The sequence below is a fragment of the Panthera tigris genome, chromosome D4, assembly GCF_018350195.1.
Source record: "Panthera tigris isolate Pti1 chromosome D4, P.tigris_Pti1_mat1.1, whole genome shotgun sequence".
Lineage (NCBI taxonomy): Eukaryota > Metazoa > Chordata > Mammalia > Carnivora > Felidae > Panthera > Panthera tigris.
Genome location: NC_056672.1, coordinates 73,748,909 through 73,764,293, shown reverse-complemented (window position 1 = coordinate 73,764,293; position 15,385 = coordinate 73,748,909). Strand labels below are relative to the sequence as shown.

General features: G+C 51.1%; 1 protein-coding gene and 1 long non-coding RNA gene across 2 annotated transcripts; one reads left to right on the top strand and one right to left on the bottom strand.

The window, feature by feature from the left end:
* Positions 1-1,152: 1,152 nt before the first annotated feature.
* Positions 1,153-4,404, bottom strand: LOC102955570 (alpha-1-acid glycoprotein-like). The gene is made up of 6 exons (XM_007094326.3): positions 4,281-4,404; positions 3,737-3,879; positions 3,445-3,515; positions 2,544-2,651; positions 2,302-2,405; positions 1,153-1,238 (listed from the first exon to the last, which is right to left on the bottom strand). The coding sequence occupies exons 1-6, from the start codon at positions 4,392-4,394 to the stop codon at positions 1,173-1,175; spliced, it is 606 nt and encodes a 201-aa protein (XP_007094388.1). The 5' UTR covers positions 4,395-4,404; the 3' UTR covers positions 1,153-1,172.
* On the top strand, positions 2,355-15,252 carry LOC122232985. Its single transcript, XR_006210372.1, has 5 exons — positions 2,355-2,432; positions 9,825-9,933; positions 13,052-13,265; positions 13,927-14,104; positions 15,173-15,252. It is a non-coding gene; the product is annotated as an uncharacterized LOC122232985 (long non-coding RNA).
* The last annotated feature ends 133 nt before the right edge of the window (positions 15,253-15,385 follow it).

Sequence of the window (15,385 nt, the reverse complement as noted above, 5' to 3'; positions counted from 1 at the left end):
ATACGAGGACGGGAACGGGGAGCCAAGGGCACAGGTGGGGGCGCAGGGCAGTGTCCCCAGCCTCAGTGCCCGGGGTGCAGCGTGGCTCTTGGGAGGGTGGTGTCACAGGTGCCACAGGGCAGGGCGTCAGGTGCCGGGGCTATGACTCTGTTGCTCTGGATGGCTTTGGCCACTTGCTCCTGGAATTGCCTGAACGATGTGGCCCCAAGTCTTCTGCCACCAAGTGGTGCTGCTTCCCTCGCGTGACCATAAATCACAAGCCATCAGGTCTGGAAGGAGCTGGCCTTCCTTGCTGGACTCCTCGCTTTAGGTGCCCAGTATTTCTGTGCCATGGAGAGGGCCTGCCTCGGATGTGGCCCCATCTCGAGGGCTGCAAACTTGTTTGCAAGTTGACTGCTTTCCAGGGGCCAACCTCCCCCCTTGTTATATCCTGTGGGCGTCAGGTGGGCACTGTGAGGGCACTTCGTGGAGACAGCTGCTCTGGCCTAGGCCCCAAGGCCTCTGCGTCTCCCCGTCCTGTCCCCTGCCCAGGTACCCTCCTCTTGCCAGGATGCTCACAGCGGCCTCTGCCAGAGTCTTTCTGCCTCCAGTCGGGCCCCTCCCAACTCGCCTCCCCAGATGGCCAGGGTAACGTCTAAGGTGAGGTCCTTTGTGCTCGGTACCACACGCCAGAGTCCTCACCGCCCCCATTCACCTGAGCTACCAGGGCCTCCTGCTTCGATGTTTCTCAGACTCGCCCTCTCAGATCCTTGGCTTATAGCTGGAACAACAGGTGTTACAAGCTGCTGTTCGTAAATCTTTCTAGACTGGTTCGGATGCCCCTTCCAGGAAGCCTTCCCAGATTTCCACTGCAGGAGGCACCTCCCCCATGTTGGGCTCCCACAGCATTTGGTGCCTGTCATCGTCCAACCTGTGCCGGGTGTTACAGCAGGGGCTCTTCTGAGTAGAGGGACAGGGGCTTACCCAGTGATCAGCCGGGGATCAGCCCAGGGCAGGCTTCAACGTGTGTGAATGAGTGACCAAATGAATGAATGAGCGAATGACACCCTGCCTGCTTCCAATGCAGAAGCTTTATTGATGCCACTGAGACAAAGACCGGAGGTACAAAGGGTGGGCATAGGGCTGAGGATGGGTCCCAGAGTCCCCAAGCTCCTAACCCAAGCTGTGTCCTCCTAGGACCCCTCGTTTTCCTTCTGCTTTTCTTCCTGGTGCTCTTTCTCCAATGGCCCACACACATCCTGGAAGACAGAAGGAGCGCAGTGATGGGGGCAGGGCAGGGCTCTTGCCAGGGGAAGGGTGGAATGAGCTCCAGACCGTGGCCCCAGCTTAGGCCCTGCCGCCTAGCTGGGTGACCTTGGGCAAGGCATTTTTCCTCTCTGAGGCTCAGCTTCACCTCAGAAGGGGGGCTCGAGCCCTTAGAACAACTGCCATTTACTGAGGACTTGCCGAGCCTTTATGTTGATCTGGATTCCTCACAACCGTTGGGTAGGTGATGTAAGCGAGGTTCAGGATGGCTGTGTGGCCTGTCCAAGGTCCCCAGCCAGCAGATGGGGCGGGGGGTGGGGGGAAGCGGGGAGCAGGGCTGCGAGCCCAGTCCTTTCCCGCAGCTCCCAGGAGCAGGGAGGGGAGGTGGTCTAGGGGTGGTCACGAGGTATGACCTCAGGCAGCAGAGACATTTTTATTTCAATAATCCTGAAAGTATTTCATGTATATCCCCCCCCCCCCCCAAAAGTGTCACCAGCTCATCAGCTCTGTGATTTCAGATGTTACTGCCCAGGGCAAGACCATGTAAAGCCTCTCATTGGGCACAGGTCGAATGGAAAGCATTAAGATGATTTTATACGTACTTGTCAGTTACAGCAAAAGTCAGGATGGTAGTCCTGGGCTTGGGGCCATTTGGGTGGTGCTGAAAACCACAATACCCACTCCCCAGCCACAGGTATTTGAAGTCTGGGGTGTGGCCGGTAGTTGTCAACGATCATTACCCTTGTGTGTTTCTTTGTCACGTTCCCATGGCCACACTTGTGTCTGCTGTTCCCCTCCTTTCCAAGCCACCCCCCCCCCACCCCCCACCCCGCTCTGGATGCCCTTCCTGTTTCACAGTGACTTTTCCTTCCTGGTTCCTCATCCCGTGGGCTTGCAGGAAACTCCGCTGTCCCTGCAGTGAGGCAGGTGCTTAAAAGTAGGATGTCCTATCTCACTGCACAGCCTGGGCCGGAAGCTCGCCCCCCTGGGCCTCTGGGGCTGCCCATGGCAGAGTCACCCTGAGGGTGGGCTCAGCCCAGTCCTCCCTGCCTTCACCTGTTTCTCATCGGAGTACACGATTTCTGACTTCTGCATGCCCATGCACATGATGGCTTCGTGGAACTCTCTCATTTGCTCCTGGGTCGCTTGTGGCTTGTCAGCTGCAGGAGGGAGCGAGGGGACGTTGGGTGAGCATGCTGGGGTCCTAGCTGGGAAGCCAGGGAGGGTGGGGGAGCTGGGGGCCCGGCCGCAGGGGAAGGGGTCCTGGGCGAGGTAGAAGAAGTTTGAGGGATGCCTACTGTAGAAGGACAGTCCCATGTTCTGCTCGTCTTTCGGGGAGAAGGCAAGCATGAAGGTCGTGGGATCCTTGGTGAGCAGGAGGTAGCCAAATTGTTCTTTGCCGAACTCTGGAGGGGAAAACCACTGGGTGAGACCACACAGCACAGTGGTCCTCAATGGTGGGCAAGGAGCCCTGGGCATGCCCATGGCCACACAGCAATGAGTGAAGGCCAGGGGTTCACCTGGGTCACACATCCCTAGTCCCATTGTGTGCCGGGCCCTGTGCTACTATGTGGAATCACAGCCTCACACGGGCTGTGACTGTCAGGGCCTTTCTCCCCATTTTCCAGATGAGGAAAATAAGGCCCAGACAGGAGCCTCAGGGCTGCTGAGTGCTGTTGGCTTAATTCCATTGGCATTTGTAGATTCCTACTATGTGCTCTCTCTGGGGTGACAGCGGGGATATGAGTGAACTCACTGCGTGCCAGACAAACACTGCCACCCTCAGATCCTAGAGGAGAAAAGGTGGTTGGAGAGAGGCAGGACCACAGCCAGACTTGGGTTTGAGTCCTAGTTCTAATTACAGGCTGTGTGACTCCAGGGCAACTGCTTGACATCTCTGTTTTTCTGTTTCCTCATCTGATCGCTGTAATGTCCTCCTAAGGTTGTTCGTGAGTATTCAGGGGGTCAATTCATGTAAAGCACTTCCAGCAGTGCCTGGCACATAAGTAAGAGCTCACATATGTTGGCAGTTATTCCTGAGTATTGCAGTGTGCAGACACCAGGACCTCGGAGATGGAAGAAATGGGCCTGTCCTGTGTTCTCTGTGCCTCCAGCCTCCAGGGCCTTAGCCCCAGCACCTCCTCTTTTGGCTGGCCCACCCACCTGTCCCCAGGCTCCCACGTGTGGGCTGGATCTCACCGTGTTTAGACAGACTCCCATTCTCCCGCTGGACATTCAGGTAGCTGGAGTTATAGACGCACTGGTTCCCTCTAACAGACAGAAGGGGGGAGAAAAACAGGAAGACCGTCAAGGAGAAGTGGACAATCACTGACCACCACCATCGAGGGGCAAGAGTCGGTGGTGATTAGAGTCCACTCTCCCCATTCCATGGATGAGAAGGCTGAGGTCAGGAAGAGGGAGGGACTTGATCAAGGTTACCCAGCAGCTAGGAGCAGAAGCTTGGGGCTAGCATGTGGGGAGGGGGTCTCACATGGTTAGGTAATCTCTGACCAGTATTTTGTCCTCTGTGTAGTTGATGTCAAAGTAAAAGAAGGCCGCTTGGATCGTTCTAGACGACTCGTTGAACTCTGGGTAGCGGAAGGCCGAGGCGATGTAAAACCACTTGCCGGAGAGCTGGGTTGGAGAGAGAAGCCAGGAGCTGATGATGGAGGCCGAGGGCAGAATCCCTGCCAGTCAGCCGGGCAGATTTATCCCTCCATTTTGCACACGGGGAGCCTGGGGCCCCAGGCGAGGAGCGGGCATGCAGGAGGTCACTCTGAGGGTCAGGCACCTCCCCCAGCCGCTGGGTGGCCCCTCGTGCAGTACAGGAGGCTCCCTCTGAGGGGCCTTGCAATGAGACTTCTGGGTTTGGAAGCAGAAGAATGCCCCCAGAGGCTGGTCAGAATGCCACCCCAGGACCCAGGGGGAGAAAAATGCAGAGGTGGGGAAGGGGGTTGACCGCAAGCCAGCAGGAGAAAGGGAAGCCCAGAGAAGGAGGCAGCTGCCCACAGCACTCAGGGGCCCTGGGCATGCACCTGGTCCAGGGTGGCGTTGGTGATAGGTGCCGCTGTGAGGTTGGCACACTCTGGGCTCTGAGCTTCCAGCAGAGGAAGGAGGCTCAGGACAGCAAGGGCCCAGGACAGCGCCATGCCTGCAGGGAGAGGCACCTGGAGTCAGGCAGAACTGGTGGCTGTAGGGTACAGTGACCTTTATAACGAGCTGTGGGTGGAGTCCTGGAGCCCCCTGGTGACACATCAGGTGAGTGCTTGCGAAATGCCTGGCACAAACCTTTCCCTCCTTCCCCCAAAACCGGCAGTGGCTAAAGCCTGCAAGCCTGGGTCTAACTTAGACCGGCTGTTCAAAGCCAAGGGGGGTGTGGGCTGGAGGGGTATTGTCAAACATGGGTAGATTTCAATAGAGGGGCCTCTAAGCAAGCGCTTATGTTTTTGGGTGTTTTGTTTTGTTTTGTTTTAAAAGCTCTTATGTTTTTACCCAATTCGTGTCCCACTGAGCATTCAGACTTGAGCAAGACCTAACCGTAAATCAAACGCAGGTGGCAGCTTAGAGAGTTCCCAGGCTAGGTGGGGTGGGGGTGGGGAATGGGATGGGGGAGGGTCAAGGGTTGGGGAAAGGGCAAAACATGGATTCTATTCCAACTGATTGTGGTAACAGCTGTGGACCAGCACAAGTCCGGTGGGGTGGGGGGCAGCTGAATCTTGGAGGAAAGAAGGGATGTTTCCAAAAGAAGGAGGCGTCTAAGTTATATTGCCTATTTCCAGTAAATGTGGTATTATCTGAACTCTCTCCCAAAATCTGGAACGAGAAATTATGTCCATGTGGTCCCCACCCCCGGCTATGTGAGCAGGGGGGTGGGCCTCTCTTTTCACCAGTTGGTCCCCAACCCTGGCCAGTGGTCACCGTTGCAGAATGAGAGCTTCCATTGCCTGCTTGCATTTTTACCTGACAAGGTCAGATTGGTATCCCTAAGAATAAACGCGTTCAAAAAGTTTTATTATGTCGTGCTTACAATTCTATGTTCTTGTCCATTTCATGTATTTTGAGTCATTTTTCATGTTTTGGTGCAGTCCGCGGTCATAATTTTAGTGGACGCATCCCCTTTCGTTCGCTTCCTAGATTCCAACATACTTAATGATGTCCTCCCTTTATATCTATGGCATTTTGTTTTATTTTTCCAGCTTTATTGAGACATAATTGCCCATAGCATTTCACATTGTGATGTTTCCTCTCCTAAGTGTCAGAAACGGCCAAATCGCTTTCTAAAATTACCATACCGTTCAAGAGAAAGAAAAAGGTGTCACGTACAAACTCACAGTGTAATTCAAAACAGCCAAAAACTAGAAACAGTTCAAATACCCGTCATCGGGAAAATGGAGAAACACATTGTGGCATTTTCGTAAATGGAACATTACTTCGCGATAAAAACAAATGAACTTCCGATTTGTAAGACAACGTGAATGAATCTCAAAAACAGTACGCTGAGCAAAAGGAGCCAGACTTAAGAAAGCACACACTGTAGGGGCACCTGGGTGGCTCAGTCGGTTAAGCGTCCGACTTCAGCTCAGGTCACGATCTCACGGTCCGCGAGTTCGAGCCCCGCATCGGGCTCTGGACTGATGGCTCAGAGCCTGGAGCCTGCTTCCGATTCTGTGTCTCCCTCTCTCTCTGCCCCTCCCCCGTTCATGCTCTGTCTCTCTCTGTCTCAAAAATAAATAAACGTTAAAAAAAATAAAAATAAAAAAAAAAGAAAGCACACACTGTATAGTTTCCATTTGTAGAAAGTTCTAGAATAGCCAAAACTAATCTATAATGGTAGAAATCGGATCAGCGGTTGCCTAGGGCAAGGAGGGGAGTCTGACTGCCAAAGGTTGTAAGAGCACTTTCTGAAGTAGGTGGCATTGTTCCAAATTTCCACTGCAGGGGTGGTTACACACATAATGTACGTTTGTGAAAACTCATTGAACTGTAAACCTAAAATGTGTGCATTTTATTGTACGCCAATTATACCTCAATTAAGTTGATTTAAAAAAAAAAAAAACAACTCTCTTCCCAAACAGAGAAGACAAAAAACACTAACGCTGTTTAATACGGTGCCAATTTGGCGATGCCCAGATGAGTCCCTTTCTCCACATCCTCGTCAGAAGTGAAAATCCCTCTTTTCTTTCTTTGCTTGCCAGCTCACTTAGTGTTCTGAATTTGCATTGCTCTAATCTGAGCCTTGAGAAAAGGATTGGAGCTTGTTGGCAAGGAAGAGTGGAGGTGACAGGACACGGGGCGCATAAAGGACCTGGAGGGCCCCTATGAGACAGCACGGGAGTGACGGGGCCGATGCTGGAGAGGGTCGGCGGGAACCGAGTGTGCAGGGCACAGAAGCCAGGCTGGGGAGTTCGCAATGGGCTCTGCAGGTGCTGGATGAAATAGAAAGGTTTTAAGTAGGGTGGGAGACGAATAGTCAGATTTGTTCTTTAGAAAGAGCCCTCTGTCTGCAGTGGGGAAGGTGGGGAGGGGGAGGGGAGGGCACCACCTTGGGAGAGCAGTCAGAGGCTGCTGCAGTGGGACTGGGGACAGATTTGACACACTGCTTATGTCAAAGAGAAGCTGGGTGTTCTATGGGGACAGCACTACCATTACCCCGGATCCTTGGGGCTTCTGCCCACACCCCAGAGCTTTAGAGGATCTCCCATATCACACGCATACACACAGGCGCATGCACACACGTACGGTTCATTAAATAACACAGAAGCACCTCTGTCCAGCGGGATCTGGTGCCTGGTTCCGGCACAGAATGACCCACAGCCCTAAACATCCCTGAACGACCAACGCTGTTCAGACCCCAGGGGAACAGTTCTTCCCTCTTGTGCCTTATCCTTGGATCGCATTGGGTGGCCAGATGTTTTGTGAGTAGCATAGGGGAGATGAAAGCTTCTCTAACGGTGAGCAAATGGGGTGCTGCTCCTCGGGAGTGAGCGGTCTTCACTGTCGCCCAGGTGCCCTTTGGAGGTCCGTCTCGCTCTCTCCCAGGAGGCGTTACTTTCTAAGTGGTTCCTTCGAGCACACCCAGCTCTCCCCCTGACACAGTACACTTTTCTCCATCTTCTTCCATGTCAAGGATGGATTAGTACCTCTCTGGATGGAGGGTCTGGACAGCCCTCCCTACCCTGCCCCTCCATCTGGCCCGGGTATCTTGTCAGGAGAAGTTTGGCAAGTTTGGCAGGAAATAGAAAAGCAATTGGGGCCACGCAGGATGGTGAGGAAATATTTGTCCTGGCTTGACCCCTTGCTAGCTGCGTGACCTTGGGCCAGTTACTTAACTTCTCTGTGCCTCAATTTCCCCATCTGTAAAATGCGGATACTGATGGTTGCTACTTTATCAGGTTGTTAAGAGGATTAAATCAGCGTGCAGTTGTGAAATGCTTGTTATAAGAAACAAACTTGCTTCTAAGAGTCGGCCAGTCATAACACCACTACCATCAGTGTAATGACAAGCTGGGGTAAGGAGAAAAGACAGATTCTTGCATTCCAGAAGTACCTCCAGGGGGCGCCTGGGTGGCTCCGTTGGTTAAGAGTCCGACTCTGGATTTTGACTCAGGTCATGATAGAGGGTCATGGGATTGAGCCCCTTGTCAGTCTCCGTGCTGGGCGTAGAGCCTGGTTAACATTCTCTCTCCCTCTCCCCCTGCTCCTTTCCCCCATTTGCTCTCTCTTTCCCTCTCTAAAATAAAATCTAAAAAAGAAAAGAAAAAAGGAATACTTCTGGGATTTTGGGATACATCCCACTTCTAAAGACATCAAAATGCAGAAATATGTAGATAGTAGGTTCAAGAGAATAGATACTTTCCCCATTGGATGGGTAAGGAAGCAAATGGCTCAGAGAGGTCAGGTGAACGGTGAGGTTTAGATGATCGGGGAAACGCACCCACTGTAAACGATTCGGTTCCAAGAAAGCCACTTTATACTTGTCTCTCCCTTGAGGCCAGGGCTGAGCTCTGTGCCTGATGACTAATCTGTGAGCTTCTACGTGAACGGCCACGAAGAATACACTGGCAGAGCAAATGATCCTAATTAGGAACTTTGTGTTTGGGCTGAGGAAACACTCAAAAAGATTTGCTCAAGTTCAGATCCTGTTCTGTCGTCTTGGACAATTTATGTAACCTCTTTGGACTTGGCTTTCCTCATCTGAAGAACCAGAGGAGTAACACGTGTCTCACGAGAGCTGTGCATGAGATGAAAACGTATCACTCTCAACAGGGCTCCCGCTCACGGTCAGTGTGCCAGAAAACGCAGCCACTCTTATTTTGAAAGGTGCTTTTATTGGGTTGAACCATATGCAACCGCACTTTATAGAGCAGTTGAATATCATTCAGTTTCATACGATCTGCCCTACTTATTGCAGAGCGATAGCTCTGTGTGTGGCTAGCAAGCAGGGAAGGGCATATCACCCCCATTTTGCAGAGGGAGAAACTGAGGCCCAGAGAGAAGGCATGACCAGTCCAAGGCCATGGCCCAGTCAGGAAGCTGGGACTGGAATCCACCTGCCTGCCTCTTCCCTTCTTGCTCGTCTTTTCCTCCTTTTCCCAGCACAGGGCAGCTGGGCATTGATGGCATGTGACTGTCCACGGCTGGGGCTTGATTCATTGTGGACAGAGCAAACACAGGATTGGCCCCACCTGGGAAGTCCACTCTGGCTGTTTCCTGACACTCGGTTGTGTAATGGGAGACTGGGAACTATAGGTGTTTCCAGCCCCGGAAGAGCTGCCTTGTGGTCCCCAACAATCTCCTACCTGCCCCTGCCAGGAAGGAGCTGGCCCAGCTTCGGAGGCCTCGCTGGCCAGGTCACAGAGGCCTTCCTGGGAGTACAGGCTGGGAGTTGTGAATGTCACAGCTTTAACATAGCCCTTCTTCTCTTCCCTCTGGCCCTTCCTCCTGACTCTCTCATCCCCTCCGTGTCTCCAAAACCATGCAGATCCTGCTGATGCCTCTGGAGCTCTGACTGTGGCACGGAGCACTTTCCTGTCCCCTGGCTCAGCTGGCTGCCTCCTGGACGCTCCACAGTGCCCCAGTGCAGCTCAAACCCACCTTGGCCACCAGCCCAAACCCTGCTCTCCTGTGCAACCTGTGGCTTGTCCTACTCCCTGGGGCTCCCACAGCCTATGCTATAGCATCCCCAAATATGCAGTGTGGCCTTTACTTCCAAGCCTTGGCAGGTGCTGTACCCTCTCCTCCCAGTGCCTTTTGTCACCTGGCAAACCTCTGTTCAACCTCTATCAGCATCAGCTTGGATGGTTAGTTTTATGTGTCAAGTTAACTGGGCCATGCGGTACCTAGATATTTAGTCAAATATTCTGGGTGTATCTGTGAGGGTGTTTTTAGATGAGATTAACATTTGAATGTGTAGTCAGAGTAAAGCAGATTGCCACCCCCCCCCCAAGTGTGGGTGGGCCTCATCTAATCTGTTGAAGGCCTCAATAGAATTAAGAGTCTGCGTAAGAGCCTGACTGGTGGAGATGGACGTCAGTCTTTTGCAGCCTTTGGACATGAACTGAAACATTGTTTCTTCCCAGCTTTCCAGCCTGCCAGACTTTACACTAGAAGGACACCATCAGCTCTCCTGGGTCTTGAATTGGCCAACTCACTCTGCAGATCCTGGGACTTGCCAACGATCATAATCATGTGAGCCGATTCCTTATGATAAATCTCTTTACAGGGGTGTCTGGATGGCTCAGTCGGTTGAGCGTCTGGCTCTTGAGTTTGGCTCAGGTCATGATCCTAAGGTCATGGGATCAAGCCTCGAGTCGGGTTCCATGATTAGCATGGAGCCTGCTTGAGGTTCTCTCCCACCACCTCCCCCCTACCCCACCTCTCTCTCTCTCTCTCTCTCTCCCCTCCCTTCCCTTCCCCACTCACACACATACTCTCTCTCTCTAAATAAATTTTAAAACATCTCTTCACACACACACACATACATACACACACATCCTACTGGTTCTGTTTCTCTAGAAACCCTGATTAATACGGAGCGTGACCTCCTGACAAGCCTCCCTGTGCTGGGATTGCATCAGCCATGCCCTCCCCAACCACCGCCCACCCCAGCCTGGCCTCTTGCTCCCTGCACCCAAGGTCCAACACCTCCAGCTGCCTCCACCAGACCCAGAGCCCCCCCCACCAGGCGCCCTGCCAGGACTGTCTCTGTAACTGCAGTGCCCGCATACGGCTTGACCCAGGGAAGGCGCATGCTGAGACACGCATGTCAAGGAAATGTTCCAGCGAGCCTTGTTGAACAAGTTTGAGCACCTCCTGCACGCTGCACTCTGTGGCCGCGGCAGAGGACAAGACCCAGCCCCTGGCCTTGCAGAGCTTCCTGTGGGGTTGACACACATTAGCGTGACTGAACTTTTCCATCTGCAGGACCGGAAGCCTGCTTCAACAGCTGGGCAAACTCTCTGGGGTGACAATATATGGTGGACCTTAGGAAATGATTCAAGAAGAAGGCCTTTCTGTTTCATCCTTGATTAATTTTCGGTCAGAGAAACGAAAAGAATATTCTTATCTTATTTCCAAGTTTGTTTGTTTGGTGTTTCCTAGTTTTGGAAAACTGTTTTCTAGATTCAGGAAATAGTGTGGGATCTCAATTCTTGAGCACACGCTAGAATCTCCAGGGAGACTTGTTTGTTTGTTTTTATTTATTTATTAATAATTGATTGTCACATTAGCTAACATAGAATGTACACAGTGTAGTCTTGGCTTCAGGAGTAGATGCCTGTGATTCATCACTTACCTACAATACCCATTGCCCATCCCAACAGGTGCCCTCCTCAATGCCCATCACCCATTTTCCCCACCCCCAACCCTCCCCCCATCAACCCTCAGTTTGTTCTCTGTATTTAAGAATCTCTTATGGTTTGCTTCCCTCTCTGTTTGTAACTTTTTTTTTTCCTTCCCTTCTCCTATGATCATCTGTTAAGTTTCCCAAATTCCACATATGAGTGAAATCATATGATACCTGTCTTTCTCTGACTGGCTTATTTCACTTTGCATAATGCCCTCCCGTATCATCCAAGTTGTTGCAAATGGCAAGATTTCATTCTTTTTCATCGCCAAGTAGCATTCCATTGTATATATAAACCACATCTTTTTTAAAAAAATTTTTATTTACTTTTGAGACAGAGAGAGAAACAGTGTGAGCAGGGGAGGGGCAGAAAGAGAGAGAGGGAGACACAAAATCTGAAGCAGGCTCCAGGCTCTGAGCTGTCAGCACAGAGCCCGATGCAGGGCTCAGACCCACAATCTGTGAGATCATGACCTGAGCCGAAGTTGGACACTTAACCGACTGAGCTACCCAGGAGCTCCCCTAAACCACATCGTCTTTATCCATTCATCAGTTTATGGACATTTAGGCTCTTTCCATAATTTGGCTATTGTTGATAGCACTGCTATACATATTGGGGTACATGTGCCCCTATAAATCAACACTCCTGTATCCTTTGGAGGAATTCCTAGTAGTGCTACGGCTGGGTTGTAGGGTAATTCTATTTTTAATTTTTTAAGGAGCCTCCACACTGTTTTCCAGGGTGGCTGCACCAGTTTGCATTCCCAACAGTGCAAGAGAGTTCCCCTTTCTCTGCATCCTCGAAAGCACCTGTTGTCGCCCGAGTTGTTAATTTTAGCCACTCTGACCGGTGTGAGGTGAAATCTCAATGTGGTATTGGATTCGTATTTCAGGGAGGCTTATTTAAGACACAGATCGCTGGGCCCCACCCTGGGAGTTTGTGATTCAGTAGTGTGGGATCTGGGCTGAAAATCTGCCTTTGTAACCAATTCCCAACTGCTGCTGGTTCTGCTAATCCCAGGGGGCCATGCTGAGCTCCCCCCCTACCCCCACTTGTCAGTAGCCTTGGGTTTGAATCAAAGCTTTGCCTTGGCCTTGGCAGGTGACCTCGGGCACTTCGCTGGCTGTAGTTACCTTGTATTTAAGATGACGGGGTGTATCTGGGATGTGGGGATCTCTAAGCCCTTCCAGACAATGAATCCTGGGCTCTATGGACGGGATTTTTGGAGCCACGGCAAAGCAGCAGCACCTGGTGCTCCCTGTCTGGGGGTGGGGGATGGGTGGGGGGAGAGACCCTGATGACCTGGAAACTTACAGCAAGGTTTTAAAACATAAAATTCCGAATATGAATCCAACTGCTTGTGATTTGTTCTTTCTCCTGGGTGAGAAGGGCGGAAAAGGTTTGATTCATTCAAGCTCCCAGGGTGGGAGGAGCAAGCCAAGAAAGGAAGAACTCTGAACCAGAGGTCAGGAGTTACAGGTTCCAGGTCTGGCGGGGTATAACTATGTCCTAATGTGTCTCAGATATCGAATGGGAGCATACTTATGCTAAAAACAAAACAAAACAAAACAAAACAAAACAAACAAAAACTATTGTTGGGGCGCCTGGGTGGCCCAGTCGCTTGAAGGTCCAACTCTTAGTTTCAGCTCAGATCATGATCTCTTGGTTTTGTGAGTTCGAGCCCCGTGTCTGGCTCTCTGCACTGGCAGAGATTCTCTGGGATTCTGGCTGGAATTCTCTCCCTCCTCCTCCTGTCTGCCCTTCCTCTGCTCACACTGTCTCTATCTCCCTCAAAATAAATAAATAAACTTAAATAATATAAAAAAAAAATAACTGCTGTTTACCTGACATTCAAATTTATCTCGGTGGTCCTGTCTATTCGCTTGCTGAAACCAGCCATCTCTCAGATTCTCACTCACTTCCTCCAAGACAGGTGATATTGTGTCCTCTCTCGAGTATAGGTAAGAAATGCTCGTATTGAAGCACTGCCCGCAAGGGCCGAAAGACGGAAACGACCCAGATGTCCATCAGAGGATGAGCAGAGAACAAAAATGCGGTATACCCATACAGTAGAATATGAGTGAGTCATAAAAAAGAATGAAGTACTGTATGGAAACATATACCACAAGGGGGAACCTTGAAATCATGATACATGAAAGAAGTCAATCACAGAAGGTGAGCTTTTGGGGCACCTGGGTGGCTCAGTCGGTTAAGCGTCCGACTTCGGCTCAGGTTCGTGGATTAGAGCCCCACGTGCCGACAGCTCAGAGCCTGGAGCCTGCTTTGGATTTCGTGTCTCCCTCTCTCTCTGCCCCTCCCCTGCTCACACTCTGTCTCTCTCTCTTAAAAAACAAATAATAAACATTAAAAAAAAAGGGGCCAGCTTTCTATGGGAGGAAAGGGACATTAACGAGACTGACCTTTCCCATCTTCCAAACATTTTCTGTTTATATGAAATACGATTCCATTTGTATGAATTATCCACAGCAGGCAAAGTCAAAAAGCAGATGGGTGGTTTTCCAGGGGCTTGGGCAGAGGGGAATGGGGAATGACTGCTTCATAAGTATGGAGTTTCCTTTTAGGGTGATGAGAAGGTTCTGGAACTAGATAGTGGTGATCATTGCACAGCACTGTGAATGTACTAAATGTCACGAATGCTAAGTCTTATGTGTATGTTACTATGATAAAAAAAAAAAAAAGGAATTGTTCATGGTAACCTCAATATACCCCCTCCCTCTGTGTCATGGGTTGAATTGTGTCCCCCCAAAAGATATGCTGAAGTCCTCACCTTATTACCTGTGAATGTGGCCTTACCTGGAAATAGGGTCTTTTGCAGACGTAATCAACTGAAGATGAGCTCATTCATGTGGACCCTATCCACTATGCCTGGTGTCCTTATAAAAAGATGTGCGGAGACACACGGGAGAAAGAATGCCACGTGACTAAAGAGGCAGAGGCCACGGTGCTCCAGCCGGAAGCGGAGGAATGCCTGGGGCCACCGGAAGCTGATCAGGGTAAGGAACCTCTCCTAGAAGCGTGGGGGATGGGGGGCACTGGCACCACTTGGATTTCAGACTTCCAGGCTGCAGAGCTGGGAGAGAATGCATTTCTGCTGTCCTAAGCCTCCAGGTTTGCGATGCTGTTACAGCAACCCTAGGGAAGGAATATGCCATGGGACCCCGACCACCCCCCTTTCAGTACTCACCCCCGTGCTGACTCCATGCCGTCTCTCTCTCTCTCTCTCTGCCTCCCTCCTTTGGGGGAAGCAGCATAAACAGGGCATCCCCTGAGCATCTTTTCTCCTCCCCCCCGCCCCCCCCCCCGCTCCCCCACCCGGGCTGGAAACCTCCCTCCGGGGGCTGTTCAAAGAAGCACACAGCCACAGATGCATCATTCCATTGCCTCAGTTTTAAATATTTATTTAAAATCCAGAAGGGAAAAAGGAGAAACGGAACCCACTGGGGTTTTAACACACTGACATGTGGACAGACACAAACAAGGACAGCAGAAAATCCCAAGAACGAGACAGAGGCCAGGTGGAGACTGGCGGTGTGGGGAAACCGAGGGCTGAGATGAGGCCCAAGCTGCTACAAGAACGCACTTCCGTGGGGAGCGTCTGGGTTGGGGCGGGAGGGCGAGGCATATACAGGAAGTGTCTGGTGGGGAAGGTGGGCCAGAGTGAGGTATTAAATAATGAAAATCAAATCCAATTCCCAAAGAGACACGACTTTTAGAGAAAATAAAAAAGAAGACACAAACAGACGTTCACATAAAACTTCCCCTTCTATAAAAATAATTCCATACTTAAAATAACCTCAAAATCCAACCTGGGCTGACTGGTTGTCTGATAAAGGACAGCCCAGATTACACTGGCTATCCCCCAGTCACGCGGCACCCCGAGATTCCTGCCGTCAGTCTTTCTCCTCAGCCCACATTTACCCTTGGAGCTAATGACGTGGGGTTTCTAGAGGACTTAATGACAATGGAAAAGCAAGAGTGATGGCCTCATCTTGGCAGGGACAAGACCTGGGAGGGAGGATGTGGTGTGGTGAGATGGTTCCATGTTGATATGTCCCCTCCAGGCCGGCGCTGACCCAACACCGCTCTTAAAACTGGTTTCTTCAAAGTCAAGGCTTCAACCCCTGACTCTCCAGCTTAGATCACACCTTCCAAGATAAGCCTATCTTCCCTCCAGGACCGTGACCAGGCCGAGCCCAAATTCCTTCATGCTCAAGCCTCCCCCTGCCTTAGAAGGACAAACATTTCGAAATCCATAAATTAAAAAGGTGAATCTT

Bases quoted from the DNA above. Each gene is read 5' to 3' on its own strand.
- LOC102955570 (XM_007094326.3), bottom strand. From the start codon at position 4,394: ATGGCGCTGTCCTGGGCCCTTGCTGTCCTGAGCCTCCTTCCTCTGCTG. The intron at 3,516-3,736 runs GTGAGACCCCCT...TCTGTCTGTTAG, and splicing joins GTCAGAGATTACCTAACCAT to AGGGAACCAGTGCGTCTATA. The intron at 1,239-2,301 runs GTGAAGGCAGGG...TCTGTCTTCCAG, and splicing joins TGTACTCCGATGAGAAACAG to GATGTGTGTGGGCCATTGGA.